Source organism: Crocuta crocuta, unplaced genomic scaffold (assembly GCF_008692635.1).
Source record: "Crocuta crocuta isolate KB4526 unplaced genomic scaffold, BGI_CrCroc_1.0 scaffold303, whole genome shotgun sequence".
NCBI lineage: Eukaryota > Metazoa > Chordata > Mammalia > Carnivora > Hyaenidae > Crocuta > Crocuta crocuta.
This window is the reverse complement of record NW_027528276.1, coordinates 799,423-818,785: the sequence shown is the minus strand read 5'-3', so window position 1 is coordinate 818,785 and position 19,363 is coordinate 799,423. Positions and strand designations below refer to the sequence as shown.

Sequence of the window (19,363 nt, the reverse complement as noted above, 5' to 3'; positions counted from 1 at the left end):
CTTTTAAAATCTATTTTACTATATGAAGTGAATTTAAAAATGTGTTTGTTGGCTACTTTAAGATTTTTTTTTTTTTTAAGTAATCACTACACCCAACGTGGGGCTTGAACCTACAACCCTGAGATCAGGAGTCACATGCTCCACTGACTGAGCCAGCCAAGTACCCCTGTTGGCTACTTTGCTAAGTTAACTTAGGAGGCAAGCAGTGATGAAGGTTTTGGTGTGGATGGGTTAATAGAGCATTGCTAATTGGCACACCTAGAGCCTTGGGAAGAAAGTCTCAAAACCAGCCATCTCTTAGCCAACACCCTTGTCATCTTTCCCCGTTTCTCTCTTCATGGTGGTCTTAGTTTCTGCAAAGAGACTGTGAGAACACATAACTTTGTAACTAACTGCTTGCAAAAATAAACCCTGTCCCGTTCTCCAGCCACAGCTTTAGTTGCTGAGAACTGGGTTGGAAAGTCTTTAAACCCCAATGGCTTTGCTATTGTAGGAAGACAGTCTTTCCTCTAGTAGGATTTTTGTTAATGACAATGATAGTTTTTGTTTTTAATACAGTTGTGTCTCAAGTCAAAATGTGTCCAAAGTTCAATTTTTATGAACCATTCGTTCTTTTGTATTAAGTAGTCACCAGGGTGGCTATTGCCAGGGAGGGCCTTCTACCTGGACTGTGATGATATGACCTGGATAAGTGTGAACATCCTGTGTGGCCCTGCAGGCTCCTGATACTCAAAACCGAATAGCTTATGGTGGAGGTTTTTCGGGTCATCTTGAATTATGGTATTAATCACTGGGCTGACTTGTTTGATTGGGGGAGGGCAGCCCCAGCTAGGCCTGGGGAGAAAGAGAGAATGGAGAAGTGGTAGAAGGAGCTAGAGAGAAATGGCAAAAGAGAATGTGAATAGAAGCCTCTCATCATTCTGAATAAAGCTTCTTTGAAGATGAAATAGGTGTATGCACCTGAGGCATGATTATATGACTTATGGTTAGTTCAGAACTAGGTTGGTTTTTATGATTTCTGTCAAGTGCCAGAAAAAAATTGCCTAAGGAAATTTCATCCAAGTCTCAACCCTATATCATCCTCTTCAGATTTTCAGTATTGCCTCATAGTTTTCTGAAGTAAAATAATTTGCTCCATATCTCCTGTTCCTGCCTGTTTAAAATTTAATAATAATAAATAATAAACAAATTCTTTAAAAATAAAAACCTGCCTGCCTTGCTTAAAAATATTTATACTCTTATTTTGGGGACTGTATTCAAAAGCAGCAATTCCTAAAGTAAGAGCTTCACACACAATGATGAGATGCTGTTTATTTAATTAAAAAATGGAAGCAGTCTGTCTAATAAGGGGAAAGTTGAAGTTGTGCAACCATTAAAAAAATATTTTTGGTTATATGAACGGCTCTTCTGAACTTCCTCTGCTCTCCACTTCAGCCACACCAAATGCTTTCTCTTCTGTGGTTATCATACTTCTAAAAACCAGCTTTCTTGAAGTGTGATTGACATATCATAAACTGTATGTTCATCTTTAAAGTATACAATTTGATTTAACAAAAATTTATCCGTAAAACCATCACCACAAAAAAGATAATGAACATATCCATTACTCCCTAAGTTTCCTCCTGTCCCTTTATAATCTGTCCTTCCTACTCCCTCCCTTATCTCACGACAACCACTGATTTGCTTTAGGTTTATATAGATTTTCTTGAATTTTTATATAAGTGGAATCATACATTATTCTCCTTTTTAACAATTTTATGGAGGTATATGCCATAAAACTTACTCCTTGTAAACATACAATTCAGTGATTTTATTAAGCATAGAGTTGTGCATTTTTTCTGTCACCCCAAAAACTTCCCTTGTGCTATCCCCACTCCCACTCTCAGTCCCAGGCATCCACTAATCTGCTCTCTCTATAAATTTTCCTTGTCTGGACTTTTCATGTAAATGGAGCCATGCAATGTGTATAGTCTTTTGAGTCTGGCTTCTTTCACCTAGCATCATGTTTTGATGTTCATCCTTGTCGTATATGTCACATCCTACATGGTGTGTAGTTGGTTCCCTTTAATTGCTGAATAGTGTTCCATTGTATAGATATATCATTTGTTTATCTGTTGATGGACATTTGAATTGTTTCTAGATTTTTGGCTGCAGATAAAGCTGTTAGGCACATTAGTGTAAAAGCCTTTGTATGGGGATATACTTTAATTTCTCTTGGGTAAATACCTAGGAGTGGAATAGCTGCATCATACTGTAGGTACATATTTAATATTATAAGAAACCACCAAACTGTTTGTCCAAGCAGTTGTACCATTTTACTTTCCCATTTGTAATGACTGAAAGTTCTAGGTGTTCCACATTCTCACTAAAACTTTGTATGGCTTTAGACATTGTAGTAGGTGTGTAACAGTATCTCATTGTGGTTTTTCTTTGTATTTTCTTCATGACTGATGATGTTGAACATCTTTTCATGTACTTATTTGCCATTTATATATTTTTTGGTAAAGTGTTTATGGTTTTCCCCATTTTAAAAATTGGGTTCTCTTACATATATATTCTGCATATATGTCATTTATTAGATAAATATTCTCTCAATCTGTGGCTTGTCTTTTCATTCTCTTAGCAGTGTCTTCTGAGGAGCAGATATTAATTTTGATGATGTCTAGTTTATCAGTTTTTTAATTTCTGGATCATGCTTTTGGTATTGTATTTTAGAAATATTTTCTCTTGGGGCACCTGGGTGGCTCGGTCGGTTAAGCGTCCGACTTCGGCTCAGGTCATGATCTCACGGTTCGTGGGTTTGAGCCCTGTGTTGGGCTCTGTGCTGACAGCTCAGAACCTGGAGCCTGCTTCGGATTCTGTGTCTCCCTCTCTCTTTGACCCTCCCCTGCACACTCTGTCTCTCTCTTTCTCAGAAATAAATAAGGACATTAAAAAAAAAAAACACCTTTTTCTCCTAACTATTCTTCTGAAAGTTTTATAGTTGTAAGGTTTTTTTTGAATTTTATTTTTATTTTTTTTCCCTTCATAGTTTATTGTCAAGTTGGTTTCCATATAACACCCAGTGCTCATCCCAACAAGTGCCCTCCTCCATGCCCATCACCCCCTTTTCCCTCTCCCCCATCCCCATCAGCCCTCAGTTTGTTCTCAGCATTCAAGAGTCTCTCATGGTTTGCCTCCCTCCCTCTCCCCAACTATTTTTCCCCTTCTTCTCCCCCACAGTCCTCCGTTAAGTTCCTCCTAATCCACCTATATGTGAAAACATATGTTATCTGTAGTTTTAAGTTTTTAAATTCAAGTCTAGAATGTTATTATACATGGTAGGAGCTGTGAATGGAAGGGTTTTGTTTTGTTTTTTGGCATATGCATATCCGGTTGTGGTAGCACCATATTTTTTCCATCCTTTCTCCACTGAATTGCTTTTCACCTTTATTGAAAATCAGTTAACTGTGTATTTATGAATCTATTTCTGGGCTCTTTTTGGTTCCATCATTTTATTTGTTTATATTGATATATTGTCTGTATCAACACCACCCTATCGTTTATTTTTTTAAAGCAAGTTATTTGCCCAATGTGGGGCTTGAACTCATGATCCTGAGATCAAGAGTCACATTCTCTACCCACTGAGCCAGCCAGGCACTTCAACACCACACTGTCTTGATAATGATAGCTTTGTAATATGTCTTTTATTCAGAGTATATAAATCTTACAGCTTTGTTCCTTGTTATCAGAAATTCTTTGGCTAGGGGCGCCTGGGTAGCTCAGTTGTTTGGGTGTTGGTCTTTGGCTCAGGTCATGATTTCAGGGTTCCTGGATTCAAGCCCTGAGTTGGGCTTTGCACTGACAGCATGGAGCCTGCTTTGGATTCTCTGTGTCCCCCATCTCTGCTCCTCCCTGACTCAAGTGCGTGCTTTCTCTCAAAAATAAACAGTTAAAAAAATTTTTTTTAAAAATTTTTGGCTATTCTAGGTACATTATATTTCCATATAAATTTTAGAATCATTTTGTCAATAAAATCATCTCATCAATTTATTTTTCAAAAGCCTTCTGGGATTTTTGTTGGGACTATATTTGGGTTGTAGATCAATTTGGGGAGAATTGATAGCCTAATAATAATAGTGCACATAGTGATCCACAAACACAGTATATCTTTCCTTTTATTATGTCATCGTTAATTTCTCTCAGCAATGTGTTGTTTTCAGGATATAGATCTTGCACATATTTTGTCAGATTTATTTCTAAGTATCTTATACTTTTGGTGCTATTATAATTGGCATTTTAAAAATTCAGTTTCTAAAATGCTCCCTGAAAGAAACTATAAAAAAATTCAGTTTCTGTTTGTTGCTAGTGTATAGAAATATAATTACTTTTTGTATATTAATCTTGTATCCTGAAACCTTGCTATGCTCACTTATTCATACCAGTAACTTTTTTTGTAGTTCCCATTGGATTTTCTCTATTTATGGTCATGTTTGTGAATAAAGACCATTCTACTTCTTTTCTGATGTGGATGCCTATTACTTCTTTTTCTTGCCTTATTGCACTGCCTAGAACCTTTACTACAATGTTGAATAAAAGTGGTGAAAGTGTTGATGTGAATTTCTGTCAGGAATAAATGTTAGATTTTGTCAAATGCTTTTTTTTACATCTATTGATATCATCACATGGGTTTTTGTTTTCAGTGTGTTAATATGGTAAATACCTTGATTGCTTTTGAGCATGAAATTACTTTGTGTTCCTGAGATAAACCCTACTTAGTCATGATATAGTATCTTTTCTATGTATTGTTATATTTGATCTACTAACACTTCATTATGAATTTTGAATTTGTATTCATGAGGGATATTAGCCTGTGACTTTTAACATCAAAGACATACTGGCCTTATAAGATGAGCTGAAAGTTTTTACTCTTTTTTCATTTTCTGGAAAAGTTTGTGTAGAATCGGTACTATTTATTTCTTAAATGTTCAGTATAATTCCCCAGTGAAGTTATCTGGATCTGCAGCTCTTTGCAGGAAAATTTTAAACTATAAATTCATCATATAATAGATACATTGCAATTTAGGTTATCTATAATAGTCTTCACGAGTGAGCTTTGGCAGATTGTGTCTTTCAGGGAATTTGTACGTTTTGTCCCAGTAGTCAAATTTATTGGCATAAAGTTGCTCATAATATTCCCTTTTTGCCCTTCTAATACCTGTAGAACATGTAGTGATGTTACCTCTTTCGTTCCTACACTTGATCTTAGCCAAAAGGCCGTGAAGCGATCCCTCTTTCATTCCTGATATTGGTAATTTGTGTTCTCTTTCCCTCTCCTATCCTCCCTGCCCCCATCAGACTGGCTAGATTTTCTTGATGAACCTTTGGTTTTATTCATTTTTCTCTATTGCTTTTCTATTTTATTGATTTCTGCTCTAATCCATTATTTCATTTCTTCTTCATAATTTGGATTTCATTTGCTCTTTTTCCAGTTTCTTAAGGTATAATCTCAATCATTAATTTGAGATATTTTTCCCTAACATAGGCATTTTGGTGCTATAAATTTTCCTTTAAGTACTGCTTTAGCCGAATGCTACAAATTTTGATATTTTGTTTTTACATTTTCATTCAATTCAGAATACTTTTAAATCTCCTTTTTGACTTTTCTTTGACCATTGGATTATTTAGAAGTATGTTATGTAGTTTCCAAATATTGGGGGAGGTCTTCCAGATATTGTTGTATTATTGATTGGTAATTTAATGCATTGCTGTCTGTGAACATTCTATGGCTTAAATCATTTTAAATGCATTGAGACCTGTTTTATGGTTCAGAAAATGGTCTGTCCTGGTAAATGTTCCTTGTGTATTTGAAAAGAATATGTATCCTAATGTTATTGTTGGGTGAGTCTTCTATAAATGTCAAATAAGTCAAATTGGTTACTGTTGTTCAGATCTTCTATATCCTTACTTATTTCCTATTAGTTTCTATCAGTTATTTAGAGAGGTGATGAAATATCACACTGTATTTGTGGATATATCTGTTTCTCCTAACTGTTAGATTAGCTTTTGCTTCATGTACTTTGAAAATTTTATTAGCTATATAAATGTTTAGGAGTGTTATATACTTTTGGTGAGTTGACCCTTTTATCATTGTAAAATTATCTTCTTTACCTTTGATAATATTCTTTACTCTGAAATTTGTGTGTCTGATATTGATGCATCCAATCAGGCTTTCTTTTGGTTAGTATTAGCATAATATATCTTTTTCCATGGTTTTATCTTTAACCAGTTGTGTTTTTATAGCATAATGTATCCTTTTTCCACATTTTTACATTTAACTTACTTGTGTTTTTGTATTTAAAATGGATTTCTTATAGGCTATATATAGCTGGATATTGCTTTTTATCCAGTCAGATCATTAATCTCTGGTGATTAACTGGGGTATGTAGACTATTGTGACTACTGATCTGATTGGAGTCCAATCTACCACCTCAGTATTTATTTAGTGTTTGTCCCATGTGTTCTTTGTTCATTTTATCTCTATTTTTATGCTTTCTCTTGAATTAACTGTATTTCATTTCATTTTACATACCTTTCTTGATTTATTAGTGGTGATAGGCAGAACAGTGGTTCCCCCTAAGGAGGTCCATGTCCAACTCTCAGGAACCTGTACTATGTTATGTTACATAGCAAATAGGAATTAGGGTTGCAGATGAAATTAATGTTGTTAAACAGCTGACCTTAAAATAGGGAGATTACCCTGCATTTTTTGGTAAGCCAAATTTATACACAAGGGTCCTTAAAAATGGAAGAGGATGATACAACTATAGAAGAAAGACAGAGAGATATAACATTGCTTGCTTTGAAAATGGAGGGAGGGGACCATGAGCCAGAGAAAATGGATGGCTTCTAGAAAATGGGAAAAGCAAGGAAACAGTTTCTCTCCTAAAGCCTTCAAAAAGGAAGAAAGCCCTGTCAACCCCTTAATCTTAGCCTAGTGAGATCTCTGCTGGATTACTATCCTGCAGAACTGTAAGATAATAAATGTTTGTGGTTTAGGTTGCTAATGTGTTAAATTTTTATAGCGGCAATAAAAAGATTAATAGTATAATAGTTATGTAGTTTTACCGGTTGCTATATAGTTTATAGTTCACATCATTTGCTTATCAAGAACTACATTCAAATAATACTTTACTAGTTCCTATATGGTGTAAGGGCCTTACAACAGTTTGCTTCTATTTTCTTTTTCCAGCCTTTGCTCTATTGTCATACATTTTACTTCTACATATGTTTTAAACCATAGCAGTCTATTACTACTATTTTTGCTTTAAACAGCCAGTTACCAAAAAAATAAATAAAAATTAAAATTAAAAAAACCCCAGCCAGTTACATTTTAAAGAAGTTTGAATAAGAAGAAATATATAACCAATTAGTTACTATTTTCATTAAAAAATTTTTTTTAGTTACTATTTTCAGTGTTCTTTATGTAGTATTCAGTATTACTTTATGTAGATCCAGGTTTTCATTTGGTATCATCTTTCTTTGTCTTGAAGGATTTCCTTTATAATTTCTTGTGGTGTAAGTTTGTAGTGATGAATTTTTTCATCTTTTGTATGTCTGAAAAGTCTTTAATTTACCTTCATCTTTGAAAAATATCTTCACTGTTTAAGTAAATCTAAATTGGCAGGGTTTTTTTTTCTCATAGTACCTTTTTTATTAAAATTTTTTTTTAAATGTTTACTTTTACTTTTGAGAGAGACAGAGACAGAGTGTGAGCAGAGGCGGGACAGAGAGAGAGGAAGACAGAATCTGAAGCAGGCTCCAGGCTCTAAGCTGTCAGCACAGAGCCTGATGTGGGGCTCAAACTCACGAACCATGAGATCATGACCTGAGCTGAAGTTGAATCCTTAACTGACTGAGCCACTCGAGTGTCCTATAAAAAAAATTTCTTAGGGTGACAGGGTGGCTCAGTCAGTAAAGCCTCTGACTTCAGCTCAGGTCATGAACCCATGGCTCGTGAGTTTGAGCCCCGCATCAGGCTCTGTGTTGACAGCTCAGAGCCTGGAGCCTGCTTCAGATTCTGTGTTTCCCTCTTTCTCTGCCTCTCCCCATGCTCATACTCTGTCTTTCTTTCTCTCTCAAAAATAAATAAACATTAAAAAAAAAATTTCTTTTTATTTACTTAGAGCAAGCAAGCAGGGGAGGGCCAGAGAGAGAAGGAGAGAGAGAACCCTAAGCAGGCTCTGTGCTGTCAGGGCGCAGCCCAGCACGGGGCTTGATCCTGCGAACCGTGAGATCATCACCTGAGCCAAAATCAAGAGCTGGACACCTAACTGACTGAGCCACCCAGGTGCCCCTGCTTACAGTACTTTAAAGATACTGTGGCAATGTCTTCTAGTTTGTGTTGTTTCATTGAAAAGTCTGCTGTAATTTTTATATATTTTTTTCCTTTATATATAATGTGTCTTTTTTCTCTGGCTGCTTTTAAGATTTTCTCTTTATCACTGTTTTACGTAATTTCATTATGTTATTCCTTGGTGTAGTTTTCTTTACGTTTCTTATGCTTGGAGTGTACACTGAAATTTATATTTAAATGTGGGTTTATAGTTTTCATCAGATTTGGACATTATTGACTATTATTTTTCCAAATATTTTTCTGTCCCCTCTTCCTTTGAGAACTCCAATTACAAGTGTATTTGGTCACTTGAATTTGTATTATAATTTGCTGCTGCTTTGTTCATTTCTTTTCAGTCTTTTGTTCTCTGTGTTTCATTTTGAATCATTCCTGTTAATATGTCTTTAAGTTTACTGATCTTTTCTTCTGCATTGTCTACTGTGCCATTAAATCTTTACTGTGTATTTTGTGTGTATGTCTGTACATAAGCCAAGATAACCATACCTTCATCACAGCAGTGGTTCATACACACACACACACACACACACACACATACACACACACAATTCTCTACAGTGTATATTTCATCTTATACATTATAATCTTCATCTCTAGAAGCTTGATTTGGATTTTTAAAAAAAATATATCTTCCTGGGGCTCCTGGGTGGCTCAGTTGGTTAAGTGTCTGACTCCGGCTCAGGTCATGATCTCATAGTTCGTGAGTTCAAGCCTTGTATCGGGCTCTCTGCTGTCAGCACAGAGCCTCCTTTGGATACCCTGTCCCCCTCTGTCTGTACCTCTCTGCTACTCACTCTCTGTCTCATTCTCTAAAATAAACGTTAAAANGCTTTTAAGATTTTCTCTTTATCACTGTTTTACGTAATTTCATTATGTTATTCCTTGGTGTAGTTTACGTTTCTTATGCTTGGAGTGTACACTGAAATTTATATTTAAATGTGGGTTTATAGTTTTCATCAGATTTGGACATTATTGACTATTATTTTTCCAAATATTTTTCTGTCCCCTCTTCCTTTGAGAACTCCAATTACAAGTGTATTTGGTCACTTGAATTTGTATTATAATTTGCTGCTGCTTTGTTCATTTCTTTTCAGTCTTTTGTTCTCTGTGTTTCATTTTGAATCATTCCTGTTAATATGTCTTTAAGTTTACTGATCTTTTCTTCTGCATTGTCTACTGTGCCATTAAATCTTTACTGTGTATTTTGTGTGTATGTCTGTACATAAGCCAAGATAACCATACCTTCATCACAGCAGTGGTTCATACACACACACACACACACACACACACATACACACACACAATTCTCTACAGTGTATATTTCATCTTATACATTATAATCTTCATCTCTAGAAGCTTGATTTGGATTTTTAAAAAAAATATATCTTCCTGGGGCTCCTGGGTGGCTCAGTTGGTTAAGTGTCTGACTCCGGCTCAGGTCATGATCTCATAGTTCGTGAGTTCAAGCCTTGTATCGGGCTCTCTGCTGTCAGCACAGAGCCTCCTTTGGATACCCTGTCCCCCTCTGTCTGTACCTCTCTGCTACTCACTCTCTGTCTCATTCTCTAAAATAAACGTTAAAAAAAAAAAACACTAAAAAAAAATCTTCCATGTCTCTACTTAGGTACTCTTTCCTATAGCTTCTTGAATATATGGAATATTTTAATATCTTTGTCTTCTAGTTCTGTTATCCCTGTTATTTCTGGGTCAGTTTTAATTAATTGATATTTTTCCTTATTACAAGAGCAGTGCTATTCCCAAGTATTCTATTTTTAAGCCTCATTTCCTTTCCTTACTTGCTCTTTTTGGGCAAGGTTATGTATTCCCATGGCTTCAGCTGCTGTCTTTGGGATCTTGATTCCAACCTTGGGTCTCTATTTGAACTTCCCAGCTGTACCTCAGGTTCAGTATGTTTGAAGCATAACTTGCCTATTAGTTTCTTAAAGTTGCTCCTTTGTAGTCTATCTTAGTTTTTGACACCACTATAGTTAGTCCCTCAACTAAAGCTAGAAACATGGGAGTCATCTTAGATTCTTTTCCCTAAGCCCCTAATGCATTTCAGCTTCACGAATATTGGATTCTTAATATTTTAAAATTCATCCCACAGGAGGAATTTCCAGTAATGGTGGCAGAGTAAAGTGGTCTCCTGAATCCTCCCACAGATAATAATTATAAAATATGTAAAAAAAAAAAATGTATTTAAGGAAATTGGAAAGGATCCAAAAGCAGACAGAAGCTAGAGGAGAGCTTACTCCTGAAAAAACAGCAACTGGAAGTGATAAGAATTGTGAGTTTGCAGCTTTTAAAAACTTTTGCCTGAAGGCATTCGCTAACCCCCACAGCAGAGGAAAGTGGCAGTGGAAAACCTCAGTTTTATTTCCTTATGGTGGCAAAGAACAGATTTCAAGATAGAAAAATTACCTGAAAATTTATGGGGTAAGTAAGAAAACCACAGAAGATGGTGAAATCCATAGCCTGATTATAAACTCTACTAAAATCCCTGAACCTCTAAACTACATCTACATAGGAAGATTCTGGAGGGCAGGGTAATAAAGCAGGCAGAGAACAGAGAGCTAGAGTTCTCTCTTTGAAAGACAGAACGTAATGCCACTTGAGCTCTGTGGGTTTAACTGAGTGCATGTGTAGCTCAAGTGGCAGAACTCTGAAGTCTTACTGACTTGGGGAGTGAGAGTACAGAGTCTAAGGCTGAAAAAATTAGGGAGTAATCTCATGAAGTTAAGAAAGCAGAGAGAGAGGAGGCCCCAATTCTGGGTATATAATCTATGACAAAGTTCTTTTGCTAATCATCAGATTAAATGAGAACACCTGCAGGAGACCAGGCTAAAAAAGCAGCTGCAGGAATTACACAGAGATAGCAGTTGCTGCACATTGTAGGGGAAGCAAAGTTTACAGTTCTAAGTTCAGGTAAGTTACTTGCCTACTAGAGAAAACTGTAAATAATCCCAGTGAAAACACAGTAGAATCCAGAGTCGCTGCAAATATTTAGATAGGTGTCCAGTATTCAAACAAAAACTGTTAGACATGCAAAGACACAGGAGAAAGTGACCCATACTCAGGGGGTTAAAACAGTCAATGGAAATGGATTCCAGTTTGATTCAGATATTGGAGTTAGTAGTCAAAGACTTCAAAGTATGTTAAAGGAAAATGGCTTTAGTAAACAATTAAGAAATTTCAAAAGAAATGTAAACAGTTTTAAAAATGGGAAAATATAAATTAGAGAACTTCCACTTATGGCATCATGAGAGGGTCCCTAATTTTCTCATTGAAAAAATAAGTATAAAACTGAACAGAACTGTCAAAAACAAATATTTTAGGCAACTAAAAATATAATAGAGACAGAAGCAAATTGAGAAGCATTTATTTTGAAAAGCTGGTATTACTTCGAGGAGGTACAGAGGATGTCCTGATTCTTTTCTTACATGTCTCAACATCTGGTTGGAAACTGGAAATTTCTTCCCAGGGCTTCCCCTATCAGTGTACCTCATCACTCCAGCTCAGGTGACAGGAAATGTAGTTTTACCAGTATATGGTTGGACATGAAAACTAGCCATTTTTAATTTTATTTTAATTTTATTTTTTTTAATGTTTTTTTATTTATTTCTAGGAGAGAGAGAGAGAGCGTGAGCAGGGGAGGGTCAGAGAGAGAGGGAGTCACAGACCGAAACAGGCTCCAGGCTCTGAGCTGGCAGTCAGCACAGAGCCCGATGCAGGGCTTGAACCCACGAACCGCGAGATCATGACCTAAGCGAAAGTCGGATGCTTAACTGACTAAGCCACCCAGGCGCCCCGAAAACTAGCCATTTTTTAGAGGGCCGACATGGTTTGGGGCAAAGGGTGAAAACTCATAGCTTTGCCAACTGAAAGTGGCAAACTTAGTTGGGAATGAATGGAGCAAAGCCACAGCTTTGCTAGCCTGAGCAGCAGTGCCTGCTGGGGTGAGTGGTGGGTCTGCCAGAAACTTAATGGGAAGATCTTAAAAATAAAAGAGCCATAGAAGGGCTAAGATAAGCTCTCCACATATCCCTGGTTAACTGAGAAACTACCTGTGCAAAAGATACCCACGAGAAGCTGGTAAAAGGTAAAAATCAAAGGAGACTTGAGAATTGGCTGCAACTTTCAGTGCACTCCCCAAGGAACACACAGATGGACTGTCAGAGGGTGAAGCTTTATGGGCTTAATGTGTTTGAGTGACCTCTGTCTAATCATTGACTGACTGCTAAACTATGCAGATACAGTAGTGACACCTAGGAAGCCAGGCTAAAATAAAAGTAAGAATAAACAAACAAACAAAAAAAAACTGAGGAAAGGTATCACTGGTAACATTCTGTGGGAGGGAGTCTGATTCTTTAGTTTAAGCACAGAGACTTACTAAAAATAATCAACAGCCCATTAGAAAATGAAATAGGGTCCCAAATTGCTACAATATGTGATCTAAAATTTCAGTTTCCAACCAGATATTATGAGACATGTAAAAAAAGAATCAGGAAAGTTTGACCTGTACTCAGGGAAAAAAAAAAGTAATCAGTAGAAGTGAATTCCGAGAGGACTCAGCTGTCAGATTTAGCAAGACTTCAATACTGCTGTTAAAACCATGCTTAGGGGCACCTAGGTGGCTCAGTCAGTTGAGAGTCTGACTTTGGCTTAGATCAAGATCTCACAGCCCATGAGTTTGAGCCCTGCGTCAGGCTCTGTGCTGACAGCTTGGAGCCTGGAGCCTGCGGCCTGCTTCAGATTCTGTGTCTCCCTCTCTCTCTGATCCTCTCCCACTTGCACTCTGTCTCCCTCTCTCCAAAAATAATAAACATTAAAAAATTTTTTTAAATGCTTAGAAAGTTAAAGGAATCCGTGTTCAAAGATATAAAGAAAACAAGATAAAAATTACCCCACAAATAGTGGCTTTAACCACTTTTACTCAGCGTTGTACTGGAGGTCCTAGCCAATGTAATAATGCAAGAAAGAGAAATTAAATGAATACAAATGGGAGACAAAGACGAAAACTGCCTTTATTTACAACTGATAGAATCGTGTACCCAGAAAATTCCAAGGAGTCTACACAAAAACTACTGGAACTATTAAGGGAATTTAGAAAGGCTACAGGATATAAGACCAATATACAAAAATCAGTTGTATTTATATATTAGCAATGAATACTTGGAAATTGAAGTGTTTTTAAAAATGTATAGCATCTAGGGCACCTGGATGGCTTAGTTGGTTAAGCATCTGACTGTTGATTTTGTCTCAGGCCATGATCTCATGATTCATGAGATAGAGCCTCATGTTGGGCTCTGGGATGCCAGTGTGGACCTGCTCGGGATTCTCTCTCTTTCTATCTCTGCCCCTCTTCCACTTGCATGCATGCTCTCTCTCTCTCTCTCTCTCTCAATAAACATTAAAAAAATTTAAAAAGTATGGCATACAAAAACATAAAATACTTAAGGATGAATTTACAACATATGTGCAAGAGCTACATACCAAAAACTGTAAAACGTGGCTGAGAGAAATTAAAGAACTAAATAAATGGAGAAATAATACCACATTGTAATAGTGTTCCCTCCAAAATAATGTCCTCCTGGAACCTCAGTATTTGCCCTTATTTGGGAATAGGATATTTGTAAATGTAGTTAGTTAAGGATCTTAAGTTAAAATCATTCTTTATTTATCTAGGGTAAGCTCTAAATCCAATGACTGGTGTCTTCATGAGGAAGGAAAGGTAGATTTGGACCCATAGAGACAAAAGGAAGACAGCCATGTGAAGATGGGGATAGAGATTGAAGTTATATTGCCACAGCCAAGAAATGCTAAGAGCTTCTGAGAGTTGAAAGAGGCATAGAAGGTCTCCCCAAAGGCCTTCAGTGGGATTGTGGCCCTGCAGATGTCTTGATTTCAAACTTTTGGCTTCTAGAACCGTGAAGGAATAAGTTTCTGTTGTTTTAGGCCACTGTTTGTGGTAATTTATTATGGCAGCCCTAGGAAACTTGTACAATCATGTTCATGGATTGGGACTTAGAATGTCAAAACAATCTTGAAAATAAACAACAAAGTTGGAGGACTTAAACTCTGTAAATTTAAGACTTACAGTAAAGCTGCAGTCATCAAAGCAGAAGTATTGTTGTAAAGATATATATACTAAATTAGTGAAACAGAATAATGTCCAGAAATAGACCCACACAAATAGGGTTAGTCGATGTGCCAAGGCAAGTCCATGGGGAGAGGATAATCTTTTCAATAAATAGATGCTGGAACAATTGGATAGTGATATGAAAAAACATGAGTATTGACCCTTACCTCATACTGTACAGAAAAATTAGCTCAAATGTATCATAGACCTAAATTTAAGAGCTAAAATTATAAAACTTACAGAAGAAAACAAAGGAGAACCCTTTTGTGATCTTGTCACTAAATGAATAAACTAATATCACTAAAAGCATGAACCATAAAAGAAAAAAAAAGATAAATTAGAATAAAAAAATAATAAACTTTTGGTATTTAAAAACACCAGTAACAAAAATGAAAAGGCAAGCGACAGACTGGGAAAACATATTTACAAATTAATACCTAACAAAGGTCATACTCTAGAATATATAGAGAACTCTTGTAACTTAATTAGAAAACTAATCATAAAGCAAAGGATTTGAACAGATAGTCCATCCAAGAATTCATACAATCCAATACATTATTGGATAAATCTGTCCAATAAGTACATGAAAAGATACTTATCATTTATCATTCGGAGACTGCAAATTAAAACCACAATAAGATGCCATTATACACCTCCATAATGTCTAAACTTAAAAAGACTTCCCAAGCCAATTTTTGGCAAGGTTGTAGAACAACTGGAATTCTCATACTGGTGGTAGGACTATAGAATGACACAACAACTTTGGAAAATAGTTGGGTAGTTTTTTTTAAAGTTAAAGGCATATCTCCCTTATGATAAGCATTCTGCTTGCAGATATTTACACAAGAGAAATGAAAGGATATATGGTTCATACAAAGACTTATAGAGGAATATTTATAGCAGGTCAGTTTGTAATAGGCAAAGACTGGAACCAGCCCAAATGTCCATCCATTGGTGAATGAATAAACAAATTGTGGTATATTAGCATATATGCTGCTCAGCAATCATAAAAGGTATTGATACAGACAGCAACATGGACGAACGGCAAAGTAATTTCGCTAGGTGAAAGAAGCTGACAAAGAGAGTACATACAATGTGATTCTGTTTATATAAAATTCTAGAAGATGCAAAAACTAATTTGTAGTGACAGGGAAGCAGAGCAGTGGTTGCTTGGGGCTGGGAACTGGAACAAGGGATTTCAAAGAAGCATGAGGAATCTTTGGAAGTGATGGATATGCTCATTATCTTGATTGTGGTGACGGTTTCAAAGTATGCATATGGTAAAATTTGTCACATTGTATACCTTAAATATGCTCAGTTTATTGTATGTCAGTTATGCCTTAATAAAGTAAAAAAATGGACAAAGATTTGAATGTCACTAAAGAAAATATATGACTGGCCAATAAACACATGAAAAAATATTCAGCCTTATTAGTTATCCAAAAAATGCAAATTAAATCACAGTGAGATACTACTAGAATGACAAAAAATGAAAAGACTGAGAATACCAAGTATTGGTGAAGTTATGGAGCACCTGGAATTCTCATGCATTGCTGGTGGAAATGCAAACTGGTATAGTCACCTTAGACAACAGTTAGTAGTTTCTTATAAACTTAAACATACACTTATATGTAACCTGCAATAAAGACTTCTGAGTATTTACCCCAAATTAACTAAAACACATGTTAACAGAAACTTTGGTATTCATACATTTATAGCAAATTTATTTATAAGAGCTGAGAACTGAAAATAGCTTTAATTTCTATCAGTAGATGAATGGGTAAATGAATTCTGGTGTATCTCTAGAATGGTGTATTACTCAGTAATAAAAAGGAAGGAATTACTGACATATACAATAACATGGATGAATTTTTTTTTAATGTTATATTTATTTTTGAGAGAGAGACAGAGCATGAGCGGGGGAGGGGACAGAGACAGAGAGGGGGACACAGAATCTGAAGCAGGCTCCAGGCTCTGAGCTGTCAGCACAGAGCCCGACATGGGGTTCGAACTCACGGACTGCGAGATCAGGACCTGAGCTGATGTCGGATGTTCAACAGACTGAGGCACCCAGGCTCTCCTACATGGATGAATTTTAAAATATGTTGAGTGAAAGCAGCCAGAAACAAAAATATCATGTGAACAAAAATAGATTCATTTTATACGAGTACAAGAAAGCCCAAACTAACTAATGGAGACAAAACAAATTAGTGGTTGCGTGAGCCTGAGGGTGGAGGCAGGAATTTACTGCAGAGGGGAATGAACCAACTTCTGGGGCTGACAGAAATGATTTCTCTCTTGATTGTGCTTACCTGGGTATATATCCTTGTTAAAACTCATAGTCCTATACACTTTAAAAGCATGCAGTTTACTTTATGTAAAATATACTCTGATTCAGTTGATTAAAAAATCCATACCACCAGCTTTGTGTAGCTGCTCATCATTTCTCATTTGGATGAATGCAGTACCCTCCTAAGTAGTATTTCTGCTTTGGTCTTAGTTTTTCAAACCCTTACATGATGCAGCAACCTGAATGATCCGTTTAAGACAGAAACCTGACCTTGTCACTTCCTTGTCTACAACACTTTAATTGCTCAACATTACCTGGCACCTTAAAATAGCATATGTCTTCTTTAGTCTGTCTCTTGACTGTCTTTCCAGCTCATCCTCTATTACTTCCTGCCTCTCACTTTGCTTTTGACTCTCAGTTCCCAACACAAACCATGTTAATCTCATTTCCTATACCTGTATTCTCTCTTCCCTCAGCCTTTTGTCTAGTAAACAACCATTTACGTTTTTAAACTCAGCTTAGGACTGTCCTCTAGAGAAAGCCTTTATTTATTTATTGAAACTGTCGTTCACATGCTCTCCAAAAGAGGAGATAAGTACTCTCCAGACCATGTTTTTTTTTTTTTTTTTTTTTTTTTTGGCTCATCGTAACCTATAAAGGTGTATTTATCATTTTGGCTTGTTCTGTTTTTTGTTCTCTCTCCCTCTAGACTGTGCACTTGTTGAGCACAGCTATTCTGTCTTCTTTATATTTTGGATCCACAACCCCTTAAAACCCATAGGTGTTTAAGGAGTATTTGTAGAAAGATTTAATATAAATGTTGAGAAAAGAAGATAAAAGAGTATGCATAGAATGATTAAGACTATTTTGTTTTAAGCAAACCTCTTTGCATAGTAAAACAAGACTGGGAAGATTGACAACAACATTTGAACACCAGTTTGGGTGGTGAGATTATTTTCTTTAATACTTTTGACAGTTTTGCATTTTTCATAAAAACATTTAACGTGTAATTATTTTATGAGACATAACCTAAAAATCTGGCTGTATAACTTTTGCCCATTCAAGTGAATGTTTGCATTTCTTTAGGTCCACAAAGCAGTTGTAATTTCCAGTCCCTTAACCACAGTCCTGACTGCGGAGACTCCTGGTTGGTCAAAGAATGTGTCAGTCCAGCCTGAGACATCAGAGGATCCTGGTGCTACGCCTAGCACTCAGCACGCAAAAAGCCCTGAGAGAATTCAGATTGTTACCCCTCTGCCAGTGGCTCCCTCCTACAGTTATGCCACCCCTAACCCCCAGGCCTCTTTCCAGAGCACCTCAACACCATACCCAGGTGAGGCACTTTGCTTCTGCCCTTGGAGAGAAGATGGAAAAGTAGAGCATATGATCGTAGTATCCCCTCTACTGCAAGAAAAGGAGGGGGGCATGACTTTTGAGTGCTGTAGATTAGAGAAAATAAATCCTGTTATTGTGCTTGTAATCATAGGACTTGGGGCTCTCCATCCTTTTCTCAAAAGGCCCCAGCCTATGGGAATTAATGAGGCTCTTTTGTCCAGAGCCAGATTCCACTGTGCTGGGGACTAAAACGCACAAGATTGAATTAAGTAATGTTCAAGGAAACAAACAAACAGAAGCCAGTGGGAAGACAGTTGGATCTACGTATCTATTTATGCCTTCTGAATGGCTGACTGTAGGTCAGTTATTTGTCTCTCTGACTTTGGCAGCATCTTTATTTTTAAAGCAACCCATAGGAAGGAAATTTATAAGGAGTATTGCCTTAACAAGTCTGTGCTTCATGAGTTCTGTTCTAAGGTATTAGGAGGAAGTGATTAATCAAGGAAACTAATTCTTTATTCCCTGAAAAGGTAACAGGGTGAAGCCAAGCCAGTGAAAATGAATTTTTGCTGATTTTTTATTTCCTAGGGTCTTTTTTCATAGTGGTATAACATGAAATTTTGGGGTTTCAATCCTGAGGCATTAAAGTAATTTTTGTGTTCAGGCAGAATGCCTATAATTTTTGGTGTAATGGTGAAGGGTTTGAGCAACACTATATTTTTGTCCATTATACTCTTTCTGAGTATAGTGATTTCTCTTTCTTTTCTTCTTTTCTTTCTTTCTCTTTTTTCTTTTTTTGAAAGTCACTTCAGAGAATTCTTATTCAACCTCCTAGGGTGTCTAAATGCTGATACTTCCATAAGGAAGATTTCCTTTCTCCCCAAGTGCAGTGTTTTTTTGGTTTTGTTTTGTTTTGTTTTTTGTTTTTTATCCCAAGTGTTTTATTTACCCCAAGCAGATAAATCTCAAGTTTCATGTTTGTCTAAGAAGCCCTTCTTACCCCTCCAGTCTTGAAATATGGGTGGACCAGCCGTTTGTTTGCTTTAAGCTCTCTAGTTCCTAGGTCTCATACCAAATGACAGTTGTTGTCAGAGAAATAAGATTTATATAATAGTAGTTCTCAACAACCTGCATATATTTTTGGTTGTTACAGTTATGGAGGAGGTGTCAGTAGACACCTAGTGGTGTCAGCCTGGGATCCTGCCAA

The 19,363-nt window shown here is 36.5% G+C and overlaps 1 protein-coding gene across 6 annotated transcripts in view; it reads left to right on the top strand.

Moving 5' to 3' along the window:
* KIAA0319L (KIAA0319 like) overlaps nt 1-19,363 on the top strand; it is a 94,485-nt gene that overhangs the window by 38,149 nt on the left and 36,973 nt on the right. For all 6 annotated transcript variants that reach the window (XM_077753099.1, XM_077753100.1, XM_077753097.1 and 3 more), the window contains one exon: nt 17,908-18,154. In XM_077753099.1, the coding sequence (XP_077609225.1) occupies nt 17,908-18,154 (247 nt within the window). The remainder of the gene's footprint in view (nt 1-17,907; nt 18,155-19,363) is intronic.